This window comes from Oreochromis aureus, linkage group 3 (assembly GCF_013358895.1).
Source record: "Oreochromis aureus strain Israel breed Guangdong linkage group 3, ZZ_aureus, whole genome shotgun sequence".
In the NCBI taxonomy this organism is placed as follows: Eukaryota; Metazoa; Chordata; class Actinopteri; order Cichliformes; family Cichlidae; genus Oreochromis; species Oreochromis aureus.
This window is the reverse complement of record NC_052944.1, coordinates 70,881,802-70,905,049: the sequence shown is the minus strand read 5'-3', so window position 1 is coordinate 70,905,049 and position 23,248 is coordinate 70,881,802. Positions and strand designations below refer to the sequence as shown.

Below are 23,248 nucleotides of genomic sequence, written 5' to 3'. Positions count from 1 at the left end.
CCCCATAAATATTTATATATAAACATACATAAAGAAAACTACGGGTTTTTTTTACATTACTAATTCCTTTTGTGCATAATTTTATATTATTTTATAAAATATTAATTAATTAAAGCAACAAAACAACCTGAAGAGCCGGTTGGGAGCCGAAAGAGCCGGCTCTCTTTAGTGAGCTGAGCCGAAAGAGCCGGTTCTCTAAAAAGAGCCAGAAATCCCATCACTAGTTTTGACCCACATCAGGCCAAAATCCTTTCCACGCCCAGAGCAGGGGGAGAGCACACAGCCCCTGGGGGGAGCCAGTGGAGGTGGAATGGAGGCCAGAAAGAGAGTTGTTGACCCGTTGGTCAAAAAGTCCAGTATCCACAGGATTAGCTGATCATCCAGGTGAAATCGGGAGGAAAGTTTAGTGACCAGGATATGAGGCTGCAGAGTGTTGAACTAATCATAATAACTAATCATCACGGTTAGTTCTCTCAAACTCCGAAGTTGCTCAGCCGTTAGTTCTCTGTTGATTAGATCCCTTTGTGTTTCAATCCCTGTGTTAAGTCTCCCTCGCCCTTCATGTGTTTCAGGTCTGCGTTTCTTGTTTTGTCAAGTTCTTGTTGTCTGTTCTCTGTCTCTTGATGTTTCCAGTTTTATTTTGAAGGGGTCTCGTGGTTTCTGTGGTAATTGTGTTTTAGTGTCCTCATGTGTCTCCACTTTCCCTGATTGCCTCGTGTGTATTTTAGTCCTCGGTCTTCCTGTGTTCATTGTCCTGTCGTCTGTGTTACCACCCCCATGTCTTCATACCTATAGTCGTCCCAGTCATAGTCACAGTTGTCACAGTCTTAGCCTTTGTGTACATAGTCATAGTTTTCTTCGTCCTAGTCTTCTGAGGTTTCATGGTTGAATCTCAGTATTTATTATTTCCCAGTTTAGTTCTAGTTTTGTTTTGGCACTGTGCTTATTGCCTTATTTGGACTCGCTGTCATCAGCCATAATAAAGGCTCGCTTTTGGTTAAAGTCCAGTTCTATCTCCTCGCCTGTGTCTGCTCACACACCTACACACGGTTTGCCCCCCAAACTGTGACACCTATATGTATGTGTTATGAAAATGCAGAGGTGTGGACTCGAGCCACATGACTTGGACTCGAGTCAGACTCGAGTCATTAATTTTATGACTTTAGACTTGACTTGAAAAAATGTTCTAAGACTTGTGACTTGACTTGGACTTTTATGCCAATGACCTGGGACTTGAATTGGATTATATAGAAAGTGTGCACCATTAATTCAATTCATTCATTCATTTATTCAAACCACACTCCGTACGTATGTGTGCGTGAGCTGTAGCACAGCCAATCAAATTAACCCGATCCCCCCCCCCCAAAAAAAACCGCTCAAAAATGCTGCGAGTAGTTATTTTTTTTCAGGTACATAAACTATGAAGTAGTCAACAAAAAACTGAAATGCAATATGCAAAACATGTAAGAAGAGAATCACAGACAGAGATGGAACAACTTCCAACTTTGTCCGACAGTTGAAGTTGCATAAAGAATGGTGGTGCTTCTCTTTTGCTACGATGAGATAGCTGACTTCATCTAACTAGCAAATGTTGTCCAGGCTACATTGGTGATACTGTTTTTTTTAATGTGTATGATATTTTTGTGATGCGATTTTAAAGCCGGTCCTACAAGCGCATCCAAGAATAACATGCAGCTTATCTCAGAACTGGCAGTGAAAATTATTCTTGGAGCTAAGTTTAATTGAGCTGCATTTTATAGAGGTGCAATTTCACAATTTGTGTATATTTTATAAGTTCAGTATTTCATCATGTGTTGAGAAAAACAGATTTAAAAATTACATGGTCTAATATTTACATTTAGCATATAACTGCAACTCTTTTTTCGTTTTTTTTTAAAGACTCGAAAGGACTTGAAATTCAAAGTTTCAGACTTGTGACTTTACTCGGACTTTTACACCAGTGACTTGAGACTCGACTCTGACTTGCTGACATTACTTGAGACTTGACTTGTGACTTAACGATAAAGACTTGAGACTTACTTGAGACTTGCAAAACAATGACTTGGTCCCACCTCTGTGAAAATGTGAGGAATGTGGATGTCTGTGAAGGTTCTCAGTCATCCAGGTCATCGTAGTCAAAGGAGTTTGCAAAGAATTAGATTAGAGGATCACCAGGGGGTCCTTTGTCCCTCCTTGGGGGGATACTCCCACTGGGTTTAAATCTGGGACTCTCGGCCATTTGACCTTAGAACTGAAGAAGCTTCTCGGATGAGAGGTGAAACGTCTTCAAGCAACTTAAAGAAGTCCAGACGCTTTTCTTTGCAAACTCCTTTGACTACGAGGAATGTGGATGTTTAGGTTGTGGAATAAAATTGAGGCCAGAAGGGGACAGAGGGGGGATGCCTCCCCTGCACCCTGGTGACACACCTGCACCCCAAGGCCCTACATGTGTGCGTCGTTGTGGTAGAACGGGTAGAGGGAGGCAGTTGAGGATGGGGAGGGAAGTTGCTTGAATATACACCAGACTCACACAAAATCTCCTTGTGCATTCCCAGAATCTGATCCCCTTGGTGTTTTCAGTTGAGCTCAATAATCCAGTATTATGCACATTTATTTGAGTTAAGTGTGCCATGTAGAGGTCCTGAGATGGATTGGCATGGGTCGGCGGCCCCGGCTACTTTCCTGCACCTCATAGATTGGGTTCTGCATTCGCATGCTGCATATACCACCACATACCTGGATTTTCCCATCATCCACAGTGACACCTGGGCATGTACAACAGACCACAGTGCTGGAGTCCCTGAGGTAGATGGGGCTCATGGTCAACACAAAGAAATGTGCAGTTGGGCGGAGACAGGTACAGTATCTGAGGTACAGAGATGGGAATCAAGAACCAGTTCTTGTAGAGAACCAGTAAGTTGTCCAGTTCCTTTGTGTTCATATGCTAACAAAAACATCATATTTGTGTCTTTAATAAGATAGTGATTTGTGTGGGTATGTGGGACCAGCCTTAGGTTTATATAGTTAAATGCTAATAATATGATGTGCATTTCAGGACATTTTACAGAGTAAAAGTAATGTAACATGTAGTGTAACAAATTACTTCCTCTTGGGAGTAATCAAGTAAATGTTTTGTTTTAAATATGATAATCAGAAATATCCTTCTAGAAATATTAAATTTAATCTGTCATTTAGCAGTCGTACTGAAGAGTTAGACACTCAAACCATCAAATTAAGAAACATGTCTCTTACAAACCCATTTCCTACTAAATAAACAGGAAATAAGCTTTTGTGGCTGTCTTATCTTTGATTTGACTATTTCTTGAAGTGTAGTTTAAACAGGAAGTAACATAAACTCAAATATGTATTACCACATCAATATAAACCTAACTTAGGCTACAGTTCCACACACCAGCTCCAATCCCTACCCTGATGAGGACTCACATAGTATTGTTTGGTTTTGGTTTTTAAGGCAGTTATGTACACTAAACCATGTTCTTGCTGCAAGGAACAAAAATGGGAAAGAAAGCAATACCACTACCAGGGAAACTGCACCCCAGGAAATGTGGCTTTAAACCAGTGGTTCTGACAGTGTGTAGCCAGAGTTTTAACAGGTGGTGCAAGTTACTTGGCAGAAAAGTCATGCAGAACTAATATTTAACATCAGAATCACTTTTTTCGCAGCAGTCACATTAACAATAGATGGGGCGTGAAAATATTTCTTCCTGCCATGTGGAGGATTATGTAAAAAGTTTGAAAACCACTGCTTTAAACAATTTCTAATTTTTCCAATTAATAAAAAGCCACAAAGATTTATATGAAGCAGTAATATATAAGGTAATAAAACCAAGTTTCCCTTAATTACCAGTTAACAATATAAACCTAATTTAGGCTACAGTTCCACACACCAGCACCAATCCCTACCCTGATGAGGACTCACATAGTATTGTTTGTTTGTTTGTTTAACTTATGAACACAAAGCTGACAAAATAAAGTTAAGTTACTTCTAGGACTATGAACAGGCAGAACCCAAGGCTGCACGACTGACTGTTCATCACTGCTTCTGTTACCTGTTGAAGATCAGCAGCTAGCATGCTCTCAACTTCTTAGCTAGCTTTGTGTTAGCATAAAGTTATGTGAGCAATATAATGCAGTTTTTCTCTCTTTTCCATCATACTCATGTGCATTTGTGTGATAAAAATAAAAGTAATGTCCATGTCTGTATTCTTCAAAAGCTGTATCACTGTATTGCAACACCGTGTTCCTCCTCCCACACACAAACTGAAATCAGATGATTGTAGAGCAAGTGAACAGCAAGAAAAAAGCATTTTGTATGCTGATAGTGTACTATAAATCAATATAATTCTAACTGTTCTAACATTGATGGGTTACATTACTGCATTATTGAAAAAATGCAAAACAGTAATGAGGTGTAACATGTTATTTTACAGGCAACTTAAAAACATGTTGAAGAATGTCATATGGACAGATGAGACCAAAGTGGGGATGTTTGGTGATAATACTCAACACCACACTTGGTGAAAACCAATTACAGCATATGGGCACAAAGACCTCAACTGAGAAATTATCAGTGCATATCCAAACCACTTTTTCTTTGGGTATTTAGTCTGTGTTAGAAATGTTTGATCTTTGCATGTGTGTATTGGAAGATTAAACAGTCAGCACAATTACATTTGTATAAAACAGTTCCTCCAGAGCAGAGTGTGAAAGTTACCATCTGCCAAAAATACACCTAAATGAAATAAACAATGAGAGCGGCTCACTGCTTTAGTTTTCAGTGAGAGTTTAATGGCTTAAATTACAAACAAAAGTTTAAGTTGTGGGGATTTATGGATGAAAAATAAGCAGCCAAGCATCAACAAATGATGCAAATGTGAATGGATGTGCATCAGGTTCGTTAAGAGGCATCATGAGTCACTATTGTTTTTCACTTGAGGCCTGATGCACAACTGCAAGAGATAAACAGCCCCGGTTAGTCAAAATGGAAAAATAATAATCGACGTGTGATTTAGATCCATCATTTGTGACAATACATAAACTGTTTTGTACACTATATTTAAGTGTCTGCAAACTTTGTGTATGTGTTTCTCTGGAAGTTCTCAGTGAGCTGACACTCAGATCTCCCTGATAAGGGGTGGAGGTCTGATATACCACACCATGCACACACAAAGACCTATTAAAACATTCACTGCCTGTGAATGTTCCTGCACTTACTAATAAATAACCAAACCTGAATCATATATAGTTTCAACTAGAGATGGACCGATCCGATATTAAGAATCGGTATCGGTCCGATACTGACCTAAATTACTGGATCGGATATCGGAGAGAAATAAAAATGTAATCCGATCCATTAAATATTAAAAAAAGCAGCTCACAAAACTTGCGACACGGCGTAACTCAGCTCATAACCGTAGCGCGTCGGAGCAGTATGTGTCACGTGATAGAGCGGCTGTGGCGTGCAAGATCTGTTGTCTGGTTCAGCATTTGGAGCCTCGCTACCAAACTGGCATTTCATCTCCGAGGAAGTGATCCCAACACTTCAGGCCAAAATCCTGAAGTAAAGCAAGTATGTAAGTTCATCTCTGAATGTTTGTAAAGCATTCCAGCGTTAAGCTTAACAACCGATATATGGAGCGACTGACTCTCTCTCTCCTGCTGCTACTTCAGTTGTGAAACTGATCAATGATTAGCTGATCGGCTTTTCTGTTGCGAGTCCGTCTCTCTTGTTTGTTTATCGCCCACTTCGCGCCAGAAAGAGGAAACCAGCGGCTGAACAACAGTTTGATAATCTGTTGTTAGAATTTATTTATTATTACTTTCTACACCAGGATCCTTTTCTACGTAGCTGACGGCTGGTAACTGTGCAGGGGCAGATCTAGCAAAGTTTAGCCAGGGGGGCCGATAGGGCATGAACAGGGAAAAGGGGGCACAAAGACATACTTTTCTTTCTTATTCTCATTTAAAATGTCTAGTTTTTAATAAATAATTATCTGAATCTTACACCCAAAGTTTTAATCTGATGTAAAAAGTATAGAAGTCCATTACTGTATATAGTAACTGTTAAGTCTAATATACCCTAGTAAGCTATACTACTTTTTCCTTTTGGAAGGTACCATCTGTGCAGTCTGCACTTCTGTTGAAGAAAGATGTTGAATCTATTTAATTATTCTTGAAAAATAATGGATTTCTGTGCATTTTTTTTTCACACTGCATCAAATTACAGTTGATTACGTCGATTAAGCATCATGAGGTGGGGGGTGGGTGGTGGTTCCCTAATTTTTATTTTTTTTGCTGGGAGTTTGCAACCCTATTAGTTAGGTTGCTTACTCTTTAAAATACCAGAATAGGGAGGATGGTGCAGGTTTAAGTTTATTAGATTGATCAGTGTTGCTGAACTATGAAATATTTTGGGTGCAGTGTATTTTTTGCATACAGGTATAACAGAATAGCTTTAGTGTTGTTGTTTATTTAAACTTGAATTTGAACTTATACAAAATGCAGCAAGATATTAAAAAAACAGTTTTAATTAAAAACACACTATATCGGATTCATATCGGTATCGGCAGATATCCAAATTTATGATATCAGTATCGGACATAAAAAAGTGGTATCGTGCCATCTCTAGTTTCAACCTGATCAGCGACCCAGACCATCAGTGAAAATGTCTGTGAAGATCCTCTCCATCACTCTCCTCCTGCTCTCCTCCTGCTGCCACTCCTCTGCAGGTAAATATGCTCTCACTTTTCTTAAGCAAAAAAAAAAAAAAAAAAAGAACAAAATACATAAAATTAATCAATGCATTATTTTTTCAAACAGTGGCATCTAGCTATTTGTGATGGGGGGGGCTACACTTCTGACTTTTGGGGGGGGTTATTGGGTATGACTGCTCGCATGCTCAGCATCATTTGCATCACCCTTTTGACTGTCATAACTCTTTTGACTGTCATGATAGCACAGGGGTGCAATGGTTTCTTTCAAGCTAATTCACTCTGTAGCCAGATCTTGATGCTGTTTAGTTTTTATGTTTTTTTTTCTGTGAGGGGTGCATACATTGTGACTCATTGGTTAAGTGTGACGATATCATCTACAAGCAGGAAATGAGAGTGATACAGAATCACAAAGAGTATAACATGATATGTTGCAGCTGTGGGATATTTCTGTTCAACGTTCAGCTCCCTGCACATCTTTAGACTAACTTTTGCCACGGCTGCACTGGTGCGCCTAACCTTTTTTGCTTAGGTGCACCAGCACAAAAGTTAGGTGCACCCACATTTTTCAACTGCATCGCTCAACACCGCACCTTTACATGATCACTTAAAAAAAAAAAAAATTGCTGCCTATAGAGACAATATTGATTTGTAAATGATTAACTAACAATCTTGTCAACACAAATTTCTTTATTTAGAGTACATTTCTACAAGAAAGATAAGTTACCATATTTTTTGGACCATAAGGCACACCAGATTATAAGGCCCATTAAGCAAAACCAAACAGTCAGCTAAGTCAAACTTTACTCCACTCATTCTTCTTGCTTCCTCCACTTCCGTACCATTGATTCATTAATGTTGAATTCTCTTGCAGCTGTTCTGTTCCCATGTTCTACTGCGTGACTGATAGAGTTTGAAATCCGCTTCTTAAGCATGTCTCTTAACAGGAGCAATTTTGGAGTCCTTAAACCCACATAATACGGTAATATTGTGTTGAAGCACGGTAAGTATTACTCTGTGAGGCTGAAATGCTCCAACAATCCATCAAGCAGTGCTGCTTCCACAGTCATACTAAAACATTTTGACAGATTTTTGAGCGTCGACTACCACATAAAATTGTTTTGTGGTCAGTAAGCACAACCAGGATTCATAAATAAGGCACGCTTTTGAAGAAATGAAAGGATTTTAAGTGTGCCTTATTATACGAAAAATGCAGTATTGAAAAAGTTCTTGTACTTAAAGTGCCTCACTGAGCTGAAATTTAAACTTAAAATATCTCAATATCTGAGCATCTTACCTTGGGCATGGGCATCAGAGAGGTCCCGCCCTTGACTATCTCTGATTGGTTTAGACCACGATATGAGCATAATGTGTTATTGTTATTGACTTTTGTTTTTACTCAAATGGCTGGTCTCACCGGTGCGACCTAGGATTTTTTTTAGTTTCACCATTGAGAAATAAGGTTGCATAAGGTTGCATTTGGGACCAAAACTGGTCGCACTCTAGAGCCCTTAAACATTGTTAACTTTCAATATAATCTAGTTTTATTTATATAATATCAAATCACAGCAGAAGTGACCTAAAGATGTTTTGACTCTTATAATTAAAGATACAATAATACGGATAAAATCATATGACTCCCCATGAGTAAGCAACAATGGGAAGGGAGAAACCTCCTACACAACCAGGTTCAGGGAGGGGCAACCATCTGTAGGGACCGAATGGGCTGAGGGGTAGAAGACAGTACAACAAACATACTGTGAAAGAGATCCAGAGATTGATAAAAACACGTTAAACAGAGAGTGATGTTTAAACACATAATAAGTGAAAAAAAGTGCATCATGGGAAGACGGAAGACACGCTTTACTGGAAAAAAATAACAGCCAGAACAAGCTGAGACCTCTGTTAAAAAGTGTTTATGGAAACTTTCTCTGTGATCCAGGTAACAAACACAAAGCAAATGATCACACACCCTCTATTATAGAAATAATACAAATATATATAAAGAGAGTATTGAGAATATGTGATTCACAACCTCAAAAAAATGTGCTCATGCACTTTTTTTTTATCAGAGACATTAGAAGACAGAAACATGGCACTCAGCCTGCCTTCATCTAGAAAAAACATACTGTGTAATATCTGAAAACATTGTTACTTGTTGATTGCTTTACGCACTTTGATCACTAAAAGTATTTTTTTTTTCATTATCTGTCAAAGTGTAACATTTTTACAGAGTGGGGCACAAAAAAGGCTCACTCACAGTGACATAATTTCAGGTAACATTTGTTTTGTTTTGTGATGTAAGGAGTTTCATCACATTTTAAACCTGGAGTCAACTTTTGGTTTTCCTTCTAATCAGACTTTCTCAGGTCAGATAAATTAGTTTTTAACCACCTACCTCTCAAATTCAGGTCCTAAAAGTCAACCACCGTGCTGCATTGACGTCACCAAAAACAATGTGAGCCCTGAGGTGGTGGGGGAAATATACCGTGAGCAGGCTGCAAGACCACCCTGTGTGAAGGCTATAATGTAAGTCAGCACATGTTGTCCTACATACAAACAAATGCAATCTCTATAATCTTCTTTTTTCATTTACAGTTTCAACACAAAAAATGGACTACTTTGTGCTGATCCAGACGCTCAGTGGGTCAAGGATCGTAAGTTACGCAAACACAGATACACACACATATAAAAAAAAATATTTGCACAGATGAACTGAAGCTCCTCTTCATCTCTTTTTTCTACAGTCATTGGTAAGATGAGGGGAGTGTCTCCCATAAAGGCTCCAGTCCGTGATGAAACATTGCACCTCTTCTGCCACACCAGGATCTGCCCAGACCCACAAAGCAATCCCTCGGGTGGGTTCCTCCGGGAAATTCAGTTTCCAGTAGCAAAGCACCGACAAAAGTTACATGTTACAGATACAATAAGGGGAATGAGAGTAAGGATATAAGCACAAATATACAATATATACACATATATAAATACAGAATATATAATAGAGATAAATAGGAATACCAGTGGATTGCACATTTGAGTGAATATATTGCACAGTGATTATTGCACAGTCGAATATAGGAAAAAAATTGCAAATATTGCACAGTGTAAAAAAGCACTACAGCTTAGTTGTTGCCCCCTCTGTCCCCCTGTTTCCCCTCCCTCTCCCCTCCAGTGAGGAGTTAAACAGCTTGATGGCGTGTGGGACAAAGGAGTTTTTAAGTCTGTTGGTTTTTCAGAAGTAACCTGTCGCTAAATAGGCTCCTCTGATTGTTTACCACCGTGTGCAGAGGATGCCCAGCATTGTCCATAATGTCCAGCAGTTTCTTTAGTGTCCTTTTCTCTGCCACTGTCACCAGAGTGTCTAGCTTCATGCTGACCACAGAGCCAGCCTTCCTGATTAGTTTCTGGGCCAGGCCTGGCATAGATGGCACTGTTTATGTGACGGCATGCCACATCTGGCCCATTGTGGTTTGGTTTATGTGGCCCAGGCTCATAGAAAACAGTGTGAATGTGAGTGTACACTTTATCCAAAACCTAGTGAGGGTTTAGTCATGTTTACCACTGGGTGGCTGTAGCTCAGAAGGTCCAGCAGGTTAACTGTTGATCGGAAGGGTAGTGGTTTGATCCCTGGCTCCTCCAGTTTTCATGTCAAGCATGTGAATGTGTACGAATGTAGTTAGGAAGCGCTCAGTTTAGAGAAAGTGTGTGATTGGGTGAATGTGCGATTTTGTGCGATAGAGAACTTTGAGTAATCCGGGAGAGTAGAAAAGCGCTATATAAGAATCAGTCCATTCTCTCTCTGAAAAGAGATTTGTCATGTTGCTTTTGCACTATTATGTTCCAGCACATGTTGTTATTACATGGCTTGATTAAGGTACACATTACATCTGGGGCCAAAGCTGAAACTGTTCTGGGGCAGCACAGGGCAACCAGTGTGTCTGCAACTGGCCTTTTTTATTTTTACTTTAACCTTTATTTAACCAGGAAGATCCCATTTAGATTAAAAACCTATTTTTCAAGGGAGACCTGGCCAAGATCCACCTTCAACAAAGGTACCTTGACTTTCTGCAATAAACACTTCTGGAACAATGTCCTTTGAACCAATGAGATAAAGAAGAAGATTTTTAGCTATAATGCACAGCATCACATTTATTGAAACTAAACACAGCGTGTGAGCACAAATAGAGCATTACAACCACAGGAACAGTATTTGTGAGTCAAATATGAGGCCATATGTCTGAAAGTTTATGCTTGCCCTGTTGGTTCATGCAACAGGGTTCATGATCCCAGGCACCCCAAACAGTCATGCCCCCATGTTTAAGTCTGAATGAAAGAAATGGGATAGCTAATGCAGCTATGAGGGGGGGAAGTAGCAGTGCATACCCAAAACATTTTCTCATGTGGGGTATTTAGTCTGTGTTAGAAACTGTTGTTCTTTGCATGTGTGTGTTGGAAGATAAAGACAGTCGACATGATTACATTTCTGTCACACATTTTCCTCCAGAGCAGAGTGTGAAACTTATTTGATCATTTGCCAGCAGTACACCTAAATAAAATAAACAGTAAGAGTGAGTTCTTTTGAGTTTCCAGTGGTAAAACAGCTTGATGCAAACATGAAACCTTAAACAATTGAATTACAAGCAAAAGTTTAAGTTATGGGAATTTATAAGAAAAAATAAGCAGCATAAAAGTCAGCCAGTCATGCAAATGTTTAGATGTACATCTAGGCTGTTAAGGGGCATCATGAGTCACTGAAAAACAGAAGTCAGTGGGTGATTTAGATTCATTACTCATGACTGTTGATATCAATCATCACCATATTTGAGTGACTTTTAGTTTTCTAGCAAAGTCATCATTTCAGTGGGTTTTTGGGTGGTAGCATACAATGTGACTCTTGCATAAGGCATGAAAGCAGGAAATGAGAAAGACGCAGAGAGAGTATAACATAATATCTTGCAGCTACAGGACAATATTTTGCACCTTTCAGTTATCAGCACATCTGAACTTTAAAATCTATGATTAAACAGTTGATATATTAATCATTTCTAATAAATGCAGCTTAATGTTGGTTACTTTTCTCATCCTCTGGAAAAGAAATCAACATGCTTTGTTTGCAAATAATAACAAAAAAAGCAATTTAAGACAATCAGTTTGGATTAGTTTGGTACAGCAGATTTCTTCTTCAGAACATGAAGACAGTGTTTCCCAACCGTTCATATTTCTATTTGATTCAATTTGGTTAAGAAAATAAATAAATATAAGTAAAAAATCATCCCTGCAAATTCCAGGAACCAGATGATATCTCCAAATGTTGGATCAAGTCTCACCTCTGTTAAAATATATTTATGGAAACTTTCTGAGTGATCCTGATAACAAACACAAAGCAAACAGTGACGTACCGTCTATTATAAACATAAGAACATTCTCTACCATACTAAGACTATGTCTCCACTCAGTTACATATTCCATATATACGGGGTATGACTCCCCTTTGGTCACGGCGGGTGGATATTTCAAAGTAACCCACCTTTCTCTATCATCTTTCCAGCTTCAGGCTGCTTGTAGACAAGTTCTGATCAAACCATCACTGATTTAATGTCTATGTACACTGTTAGCCTTTGCAGTAATTTCCATAGCTTAGTACTGCAAAATCAACAGTAAAAAACTCTAAAGGATGTTTGCAGTTTAGTACTGTAATTTGCAAGTAATTGTGGGAAAATTCCATGGGATTACATTATTTTTACGGTAACTCACCGTACTCATGGAAACAGCTGTAAAATACAGCAAATGTAACAATTGGTGGTGTTACTGAGATTATACTATTACACCATCTGGATTTCTGTTGTTTTCTACTGTAGATCTAAGAGTAATTATCTAAATCCTCATTCAGAGTGTATTACTATAAAATGCAATTCATTGTGAGAGTAGTATCACATGTAGACTACAATATACAGCATCATTTTTAACTTAAGGAGTAAGTTGCAGCTACACTATTTGAAGTATTTGAAGTATAACTGAAGTATACTAAGAAGTACAACGAAATACCCAGCAAGCATTGCAGTGCTTTAACTGTAAAATTAAAACAACTATGAAACAAATAATTGATGTTTTAAACAAGAATTTGTCAGAAATTCTTGTGTAATGTCTTTTACCTTCTGAACAGAGTAAGTGGGATAAAAAAAAAATGTTTAAACCGTGAGTGAAAACGGTTAATAGTTAATAAACCTCAACTCTCAAATCATTTTCTCACCTGTTTGCAATATAATTCTGGTACGTGAACTATGAGTGTAGTTCTCTGCAAAGGAAGCCTTCTGATAGTTGGAACTATTATCTGACTGTCTGGGAAATGGGTGATTTGTTACATGTGAAAAAAATATGTTTCAACTGGATTTTAATTACTATGTTTCAACCAGAAGTAACTCAAATATAAACTAAAAAGTAAATCAATAGTATACTTGTAAGTTTAGTATTGTGTTAGAGTAGAGTATATTTTAAGTATACTCTTATAGACTGGAAAGGACATTATGTTAGTACAGTTATAGTGAACAAAAGTACATCCAAAAGTTCATTTCAAGTATACTTCTATATACTAAAACGGGGCCAATGTAGGTAACGATACTTAGACTGATTTCCTTTCTATATGTTACATTTAGACTAATGTTTAAAAGTTACTTCATTTAGGGTGTAGCTTTTTTCTCTTCTTATTCTTTTTTATACTGGAACTTCATTGTTTCTGTATAAGGTGGTACTTTTAAGACACCTCTGCCGAACTACAGTGAACTAACCAGAAGTCTCGGAATATGCTCTGGTGGTCATTTTAAACAAGTTCAGGTGTCACATCCATGAAACCACTAACCAGCATCAGTCCTACAACTTCACTCTCAAATTTAATAAATTCTGGGACAAGCAGAAACTGTATTTTTAGCAGTGCATTTTGTGGCAGGCTAGACTGCTATAAAATGCACTCTCCTTGTAGCACCACTTCGTCTTGGTTCAGAAGAGACGTCCTGGATATACATGATAATGTAACACGGGTGTTTTTGTTTGTTCATGTTTAGCGCGTCGGGTTGTGTTTTTAAAGCGAATGTTACGTTTTTAAAGCGTGTTATGCGACAGGTGTGTGTAGCACTGGTTACACATCTCAATGGGAGAGCATTAGTCGAGAACACACCTTTACCTGACGTACAACGTGACGTATGGCGCACACTTTCAAAACAACAATGGCGGATAGAAGATATTGATCGAGGCGGCGGCTAATGCTCCTTTCGCTGGTTGCCAACCACCATTAAATAACAAGAAGAAGAAAATATTGATCTGCTTTTCTTAGTTTTGCACGTTTAAGACGCAATTCAAACTCAAACAAAGCTGCAAAGCAGGAGAACAACATGGCCATCAACTATTCTGTGCCACAGATCCAGTTCGCTGCAGCACAGAGTGATGATGAGATGGTGGAAGAACAACAGAGACAATTTACGGACCGTTAACATGTGCAACTTAGAAGTAGTCAGAGGTAACTGGATGGAGTTCAATTGGGTTAAATGCACGGTTGATTGGATTATATCTGAAGATCGTATGCTATTCGTGACAACTCTGCTAGACTCCAAATTTCTCGTCCATATCACTCTCAGAAATAGGGGTACCAAAGTGTACCAAAAAGGGTACAAATGCTTGTCGCTGGGGGTGTTCCTTTTTGAAGGACATTTCTGTACCCTTTAGGCTTGGTACATTTTTGTACCTTATGAAGTTGTACCATCTGAAGTACAATCATGTACTTTCCTAAGACATAAATGTACCTTCAAACTATAGTACAGAAATGTTCCCTTGAAAAGGGTACAATAGGGTACCTATGAGGGTACCCCCCCAGCGACAACCTATTTTGTACCTAAAGAGACAAAAATGTACCCCCAATAGTCCAAAATATTTGGTTATTTAACCATTTATTTTCGATAATAGAATCACATCAAAGCATTTAAACAACCACAGGAATGCATCCTTGATTACATTTGTATATTGCCATAGGACATGTCAAGAAAAATACATTCATTTAAAAAAGTAAACAATCACAAAGACATTAAACACCTGAACACAATGTTTTGACGGATCACAGAGATGGCATGTATTTAAAAAAAAAAAAAAAAAACTGTCCACACAAATGTTTTGCTCTACTTCAACAAGCCAGAATATATATATATGTCATATATATAGACAAAGTGGAAAATGTGCTTGCAATCACGTCACACGGAATACCTCAAGGCAACAAACAGCCTATCATCAACTAAATTGGTGTCTAGAGCTTGAAAGTCTAATTCATTTCCTGGATTGAACAGGATCCAGTCATTGTCAACTGCCACTTGGTAAGCAGAGTAAATGCCCTTTTGAACATTTTGAACATTTGTGGACTGGGGCATATTTAATAGAGTTGGTCAAGTACCCTGGTGACACTTACTGGCAGGGGTTTGTCTCCCTTGTCTCCTATGTTGACAATGCAGTTCTGAAGAAAGACAAGTGTTTTCTTGAAGTATGCAGGGTAGGTCATGTTGAACACGAAGAAGGTGGAGAATGCTGAGATGTAGGCCTCATCCAGCGAGCGGCACAAGCAAACATCCACTCCTTCAACTGTCACAACACAGCAACACTGTCTTGAGAGGGCAGTTGTCCAACTCTTATCTTTCATTCGAATGGTTGGGTATGGACTCGTGGGAGTATTCTGCAGAAGAGGAAGAAAAACATTAGTATACAGTATGTTTAAGCAATATGTGCCAAGTGGATTTTCAACAGATTCCTCAAATTACCTTCTTTTTTTGCTGCAAAACAAAACTGTCTATTCTGATAACCTGTAAACACGGCCCCTACTCCAAACAAAAAGCTTCTTGACTAATGACTGTTGTGGTAGTGTTTGATAAGCTGCTAAAGTTTGACATAATATTCAAGGGCAAAAGCAATCACCCCTGACAGTGACAGTGCCTGTGAAGAAGAATTTCCCTAAGGGGACAGTAAAGGTCTATCTATCTATATAAACACCAGACAAAACCCAAGAGCACAGCAGCACTGTGGATTAACAGCAGTGTTTCCCCTACATTAGCTTAGCTGTGATGCTGAACCGCAGCTGAATTCAGCTCCATGCCAACAACAAAACACCGAGAATGAAACTTGTGGCCAAAGGCTATGCATTGCATCATGCATTTACCTCTCCAACGATGATGAAATCTTCTATCTTCTCCTTGAAGATGGATGGCAAGAGAAGTGCCCCCTTGAAGTCAATTCCTAGGTCATACAGATGCAAATGCACTTCATTAGATTTTGATAGCATGCAAATTCCCATTAACATGCTCTTGACATGGCACTATGGTACATCAATTATCTTTGGAAGAGAGAGCAAATGAATTGTCACAAAATTTACTATTTGTATGAGGTCAAATTAGCACCTGTAATGTCTTCAGCCAGTGCATTCTCTCTTGCTTCCATGTAGACCTTCTTCAGTGGCAAATCCTTGGTCATTTGAAGAACATTTTGAAGAACAGCAGTGAAGTTTTCGCTAAAGCGGCGACAGATGTTGTCTTGGCAGGGATGCATTAAATCAACCTCATCACACAACTGGAAATGAAAAGAGCAGAATAGACAAAAGAATGACATTTTACATTGAGGATTTAAACTTTTGGCATGTTTAAAGACACAGACTGGAGATAAATGTAAAGTGCTTTAACCCTTGAACAAAAATTCTAAAGACAATAAACAGATTGATTAATCAGTTAGTACAGAAAATAATAATCAGATTTAGAGACAAAAAAAATCATTAGCTGTTTCCCCAATTATCTTAACAATTCTTACCCCTGCAGATGTCCCCAGGAATGGATCTCTCTTTAATAGGTCCACAGTACACATTCCTTGAGCTACCTCTCGATGTCTCCATGCAAAGGTTTTTGTGATGCGGTCTTTCACCAGTGCTGTGTCAGGATGTAGCTTCTTGTGCTGATCATTTAGCACCTTGATATGAGCATCAACTGAGGCTGCATCTTCCCCCACAAAGCTCGAATCCTTTGTCAAAGCAGATATCAGTATTATCATAAGTAAAATCTGATAAATTAATGTTACTCGAAATGAGGTAATTTGTACACCAAATGCTTTGAAAAAAAATAACAAGCGGATACATTGCTGAAGTGAATTTTAAAACATCAATAAAATGTTGTAGTACACATTTTTTTTTTTTTGGGAAATCCTTGCGCCGATTGCCTGTTGGCTGTAGGCATTATTCATTGCAACCAAAACAATAATCCGAGTTGTGGATAGAATAGAATCCTAGGCTATCTTGTCTTCTTTTGCTGCCCACAATTTTGCCTCCTTGATTTTGGTTTATTTGAAATTATAAATCGATCCCTGATCGAGCAGCTAGCTGGCATCACCGGTGTTTGCAGACAGTGTCCCTGCGCAGAGCTTACAGCTCTCATATTCGAAAATCCCACTAAGTAGGTGGAATGGTACAAATGTGTACCTTCCATTGTTTAAAATCCCTTTGAGCGGGAAACAAGTTAGATGCCATAAATTTTGCTTAGAAAACGATTTTGTTAATAGCTATATTTACATACTAGCATGTTATGAGAAATTATTGATTTTTTTTTACATTGTTGTACAGGGTTAGTCACTATTTATTGATAAAACACTCGAATACGGCGGGCAGACAGACGTTGAACATTCCACCAACAGTCTAAATAGTCCACATTTGTACCTTTCTTTGTTAAAACTTAGCTAACTGCTAGCTTTCACCCATGTTAAATCTAGCTCTTGGGACTTTGCTAACTAACTCGACTGTAAAATTACACGTTGTAATTTTATAAAAACAAAAATCACACCCGACTTACCTCTAAACCTTTGCGCCTCGTCGTCTGACACATCAATGCCTTCTTCCATCAACTTTTTAAGGAGCTCCTCCGTCGAGAACCCCCTGAGAGTCATTTTCTACGTCAACGCTAGTCAGCGCGGAGGCGGAGCACTCATCGCTGCTGGCTTTTCAGCCTTTGGGATTAATGCGCGTTGCGAACTTGACACGTGAAAATACAACATTGTGGTATTAATGCGCAGTTGTTTAGAAATCGTTATGCTGTCTTGGCGAACTATATTTGTAACTTACAAAATGTAGTCACCGTAACATAAAAATCTGCTTGACATTTTAACTTCCAAAGAACCGCGGTTTAACTTGATGTTGCAAATTCCATAAAAACCTCACAATTAATGAACAATTCTAGGATGTAGTAAAAGCGAAAAAATAAATGGCCAAACATAACAGTAAAATGATTTCACGTTTTTGAAGGCTAAAACCAAGATTTAAAACATTAAAAATTATAACTGGAACTTAATAAAATGGAAATGGACCAGTTTTTTTTTTTAACATCATTTGGTTGTGCCTGCATGTCGTTGTGTGTGTTTGTTTTTAATATAATTTAACATAACTTACACAAAGGTAGGTTACAGATATTCTTTGCATCATAGGATAATTTACGTACAGAGGAGAGGACCAACAGATTTGATTATAACATGTAGCTTTTATGAGCACACTCACATCTCATATGAATTTTACAATTAACCGGGCCCATCCAGATTTTCCCATGCTGACCCATTACCACATTCTGCCACTGTCACTGCAGTACAGGTCAAAATGGTACAGATTTGTACTTTATTTCAAATTGAACCTTTAAAGGGGCATTTCTGGACTTTTAAAGACCAGTATTGTACTTTTAAGGGAACATTTTAAAAAAATGTACCTATAGGTACAAAAATGTTCTTCTCTCGTACCTCTATTTCTGAGAGTATGAGGGAGTATCTCAAAAGTAAATGAAACAACTAAACTTAACACTTTTTCCCTAAAACGGACTGACATGGGAAACATTAAAGTTGGATTGACACCAGCTAATCAGTCTGAAGGTAAGTGTTTTTTCACTTATTCGACAGAAGTCAGAAATGCGTTCTTATTACTGTTTGTTTTGACTTTTAAGCTACCGTGCCAGGTTATTTTCATTCAAATGCTAAGACAAAATATCAATATCTATGAATGTGGAGACTCAAAAGACTAGTTAGGTAATAGTTGCCGATGGATTTATGAGACTTGATAGAAACTTGGACGTTTGCAACAGGTGAATCGGTTAACTACCGAGGTTGCGCCCAAATGCTTAAAACTGTTAGCTGGTCAGTGTTTTCAGGTGTGCTTGTACCTGTACGCTGCGGAGTGCTGACTTATTCAGGCTAAACCCATTAAAGCGTCGAGCTCAAATATCTTTTCATTTTTGTGCACTGCTCTCTTGTCTTTTGTCAGCAGACATTTTCTGTTTATTGAAGCCTTTTGTGAATAATTTTGATCATGTAAAAACTGGGAATTGGTCCCTATTGACAATACTCTTATTTTTCTTTCTTTCTTTTTTTTGTTTTTTTTGCATTGCATATGTCATTTAGGAAAGGTAATTGGTCATTGAACTTTTTGCAACTATGTGTATTTGTAAATTTTGTGGCTTCCGTGCACACAAATTTATATTGTTCAGTTTGCATGTTAAAAGCCACAAACATGTAGCTAACTATAGGCTTTCTTGTGGAACTGAGAACTGTCCTGCTACTTTCAGAACATTTTCTGCCTTTCATTCACATATGCATTGGAATCACAGAACAAGAAGGGAGACCACTGAGGAGAAGTTCTATGAGTTCACAGGTGACCTCAGCTGTCAAGTTCCTGGATGTGGGTATGCTGCACAAAACTTTACAACTCTGTGCCCATCTCAGATTTCACATCAAAGACGGAAAAAAATATTATGTCCATTTGAAGATTGCTCTAAATACTTCAGTGTCCGAACATCATTTTCCAGCCGTATTTCTCGAAAACATAAGTAGACGGTTCAGCAGTCAAGGCAACAAGAAATTGGGGAATTTGCCATAATACAAGGACAGGACACAGTTAATCTATTAGAAGACAGTTGGCTTTGTGTAATGCAGGCTAAAATGCTCTTACCAACCAGCACTATACAGAGCATCATAGAGGAATTTCAGGATCTTCGCAGCTGTGCAATGCACGATGTTCTTGCAATACTGTCTGACAAACTCTTCATTTAATATTCCACAAGCAGAAGTGGACAAAATCAATCAAGAACTTTTTTCATAGAGGACTATATATATCCTCTATATATATCTGAAACATAAACAAAAGTAGACACTAAATCTAACACCATTAACCTTTCATTGGTAGTGGTACAACTAAGGGTTTGAAATTGTGACATACTGTAAAATATATTGACTCAAGGTCTTTTCAATGCAAGACCTTGAGTTTGTAGTTCTTTTGCAGTCCTGGGATTGCTTCTTTTCATCTTCAGACAAGGTCCCCAAAAACTGCCTTGCCGTTACTACTCAATCCTAATTGAAGGGTTCATCTTTTAGTGAGGACATATTTGTTGACATAGTAGCTTTTTAAGGTAACTTTTCCAATGATCTTTATTTATTTATTTATGTGTTTAGATGGCAACAGACCAGAGAACCTGAATGACACCATTACTCTGGAGCTTTGCCCTGCTGCATCAGCTGAAACATCAAGCCATCCACGTCCACCCCTCCTCCTCCACGTCCACCACTATGTACAACCATTACTCCAGCTCTTGGGTCTCACACTTACAGATTCCTTGGGAAAGATTTCCACTCCGATTGTCGTATGCAATCACAAGAGGGGACAGAGCTCATCCAGAGGACAGGAGAAGTCAGCTAATAGTGATAGATGATGAATGAATTATCCCTAAGTAACTCATTATTTCAAATCACAACTCAATGTTACTGTATGTTACTATTTATTATGGCATGTTTTAAGGTTTTTTGTAAGGATAAACCCTGAAGAGGGAACAAAATGTACCTCCAAGGTTGGGACAAGCAGAAGGACTGGGACCACTGTGAAGCGAAAGGTTGCTCACATTAACCCTCATGTCACAACTTTCCTCCAGCGGCTTACTGAATTTGAGTGGAAAACTTCAAATTAGGTAACTGTTTTTGCCATTTTTAGTGAATTTCTTGTATAATTTAAGTGACCAATGTGTTGTTATCTGTGTCTCCACAGATGATCCATGGCCCATGCTTTCTGGACATTTACACAAGACGAACAACAATGAAGACAAGCTCTCTTGCCATCTTGCAAGACGCTGTCTCTGTCCAATAGGTTTTTTGAGTGCAACAGTTTTGATTTTTTTTTTCCTTCTTTTACCCATTTGTTAAAAATTATTTCAGCTACTTACACTTTAATTGTCACATGTATTGGCTCACCCTACAAATCAATGAACTCAGTCCACAAAGCAAGGTCAGGGTTCAGTGCAGGTCAGTCAAGTTCCTTCACACCACACACGCTCATCCATGTCCTTGTGGACCTGGCTTTGTGCATTGATTTGGTGGTGTGAGCCAGTATTTTGGATAAAGTGTATATAAAGGCAGAAGTTTGGGGCTTGATATTATATTCATTACAATTCAGTTTATTTGTATGGTGCCAACAAAATGAATGCCAAGGCACTTCACATTGTAGGTTTAAGACCCTACAAAATATAACTAAGAAAACCCAACACTTGAGCATATGTTGTCTGCCATGATATGGATATGACATAATATCGTTATTGTTTGTACAACCATCTGAGAAAATAATGGATTACATGGTTTAGTAAAAACAAGTGCTTCCTCAGTGAAAATATGTTTTCAGTTCTTTTCAGTTTTTGATTTTGGAAATGTGTATTTCATCAGGGAAAAATCAGAACAAATAAAAAGTGGTGAGAAGCACATGAATTATTTTGTGTGTGTGTGTGTGTATCTATCTATCTTGATCAATCGATCTTTAGTGGGTATATATATATGTTTTTATATAAATATAAATAAATAAATGGTACCTTTTTTTTTAAAATACAATACATTTTTTTTTTTTAACCCTCCAATCTCTTACAGTATGTTACTGTTTCCTTAAATTACGGTAAATTACGACGTGTTAAACAGTAAATGACCGCCTGTAGGAACACGGTATCCTCTAGCAGAGATGAATATTTTTGGTACTGATGATGCGTGATAACGGTAAGTTACTGGTAAATATACTGCAGTTTATTACCTTGTAGCGGGCTTACAGTGACATACCGTGAATAAACGGTAGTATACCAATTTCTTAATCACAGTATAATGTTACTTTGTTGACGTAATTTACGACATAATGACATAACGGTATCTCACTGGCGACAGTGACGCCAGTGAGATACCGTAAAAAAAGCTACGGTGCGTTACCATAATTTGTCCAAGAGTATTATACCACAACAGCAAAAAACGGTATCATCCTGCACAACGGTAAGCTACCGTAATACAGCGTCACGGTATGACGCTGGCAACAGTGACGCCAGTATGTTACCGTAAAGTGGAGATGAAAAGTCTAACAGTGTAGATATTGTATAGGTATCCTGTGGCCAGGCTAGCCGGAGTTTCTTTAAGAAACATCCACGTGCTGCACAAATGGGAGCATGTAATATGCTTTTTTAATCAGAGACATTTGAAGATAGAAACATAGTTGGATTGGTTTTCATTCATTTTTTCTTTGAATCCCAATGACTATAAAAATCAAAGTTAATTAACATAATGCCAAAACTGCCTAAAAACAGCTTGAGGGCTCCCAAGTGTTGAGAACATTGATTTGTTGCACTTGTCGATTGATTTGCACAAAAAATGCCTGTTCACTGTAACATAATTTCAGGTCACATATTAAAAGTCATCTTCTGTTAGTGATGTAAGACAAGTCAGTTTTTAACGTTCTATCTTTCAGGTACTCATGGTCGTGGACCTGGACATCTACACGCGTGCTGCGTTGACGTCACCAAAGCCAATATGAGCGCTGACGTGGTGGGGGAAGTATACCGTGAGCAGGCTGCAAGACCACCCTGTGTGAAGGCTATAATGTAAGTCAGCACTCGTTGTCCTACATACAAACACATACAATCTCTATAATTTTATGTCTTTTATTTCCAGTTTTAACACAAAAAATGGAAAACAACTTTGTGCTGATCCAGACGCTCAGTGGGTCAAAGATCGTAAGTCGTGCTAAAAAGAAACACTCACAGAAATAAAATAAAGTATTTACAGAGAAAAACTGAAGCTCCTGCTTGTCTGTTTTTCCTCTCTAGTCACTGCCAAAATGAGGAAGGTGTGAAGCCTGTCTGCTAAATCAGTATTTCCTGTATTTCCATCACCTTTAGCCAACTTAAAGACCTGAACTCTTTCATAGCATACATTTTTTATTTCTTTTTCATATTTGGGCATATTAGGACCCAATAAATGTAAAAACATAGAATTACCAGATATTTTATTTTACCTGATTTTTGTTTCTAAGAAAAATGAGAGCCGCATATTAGGATATTCGTTTAAAATTTTGATCGAACAGTTGCAGTACAATGTCCTCGTAAGTGGATATCAGTAGAGTAAAATTGAGCATTTTGGTCAAGATAATGCAAAATGTGATGTCCACATATGTGGATGCCAGGAGGTCC

The 23,248-nt window shown here is 38.2% G+C and overlaps 1 protein-coding gene across 1 annotated transcript; it reads right to left on the bottom strand.

Annotated features, from left to right (window-relative positions):
- Positions 1 to 15,140: 15,140 nt before the first annotated feature.
- On the bottom strand, positions 15,141 to 17,693 carry LOC120437631. Its single transcript, XM_039608170.1, has 5 exons — positions 17,588 to 17,693; positions 16,560 to 16,766; positions 16,157 to 16,325; positions 15,919 to 15,995; positions 15,141 to 15,438 (listed from the first exon to the last, which is right to left on the bottom strand). Exons 1-5 carry the CDS (start codon positions 17,618 to 17,620, stop codon positions 15,142 to 15,144), a joined length of 783 nt encoding a protein of 260 aa, XP_039464104.1. The 5' UTR covers positions 17,621 to 17,693; the 3' UTR covers position 15,141.
- Between the last annotated feature and the right edge of the window lie 5,555 nt (positions 17,694 to 23,248).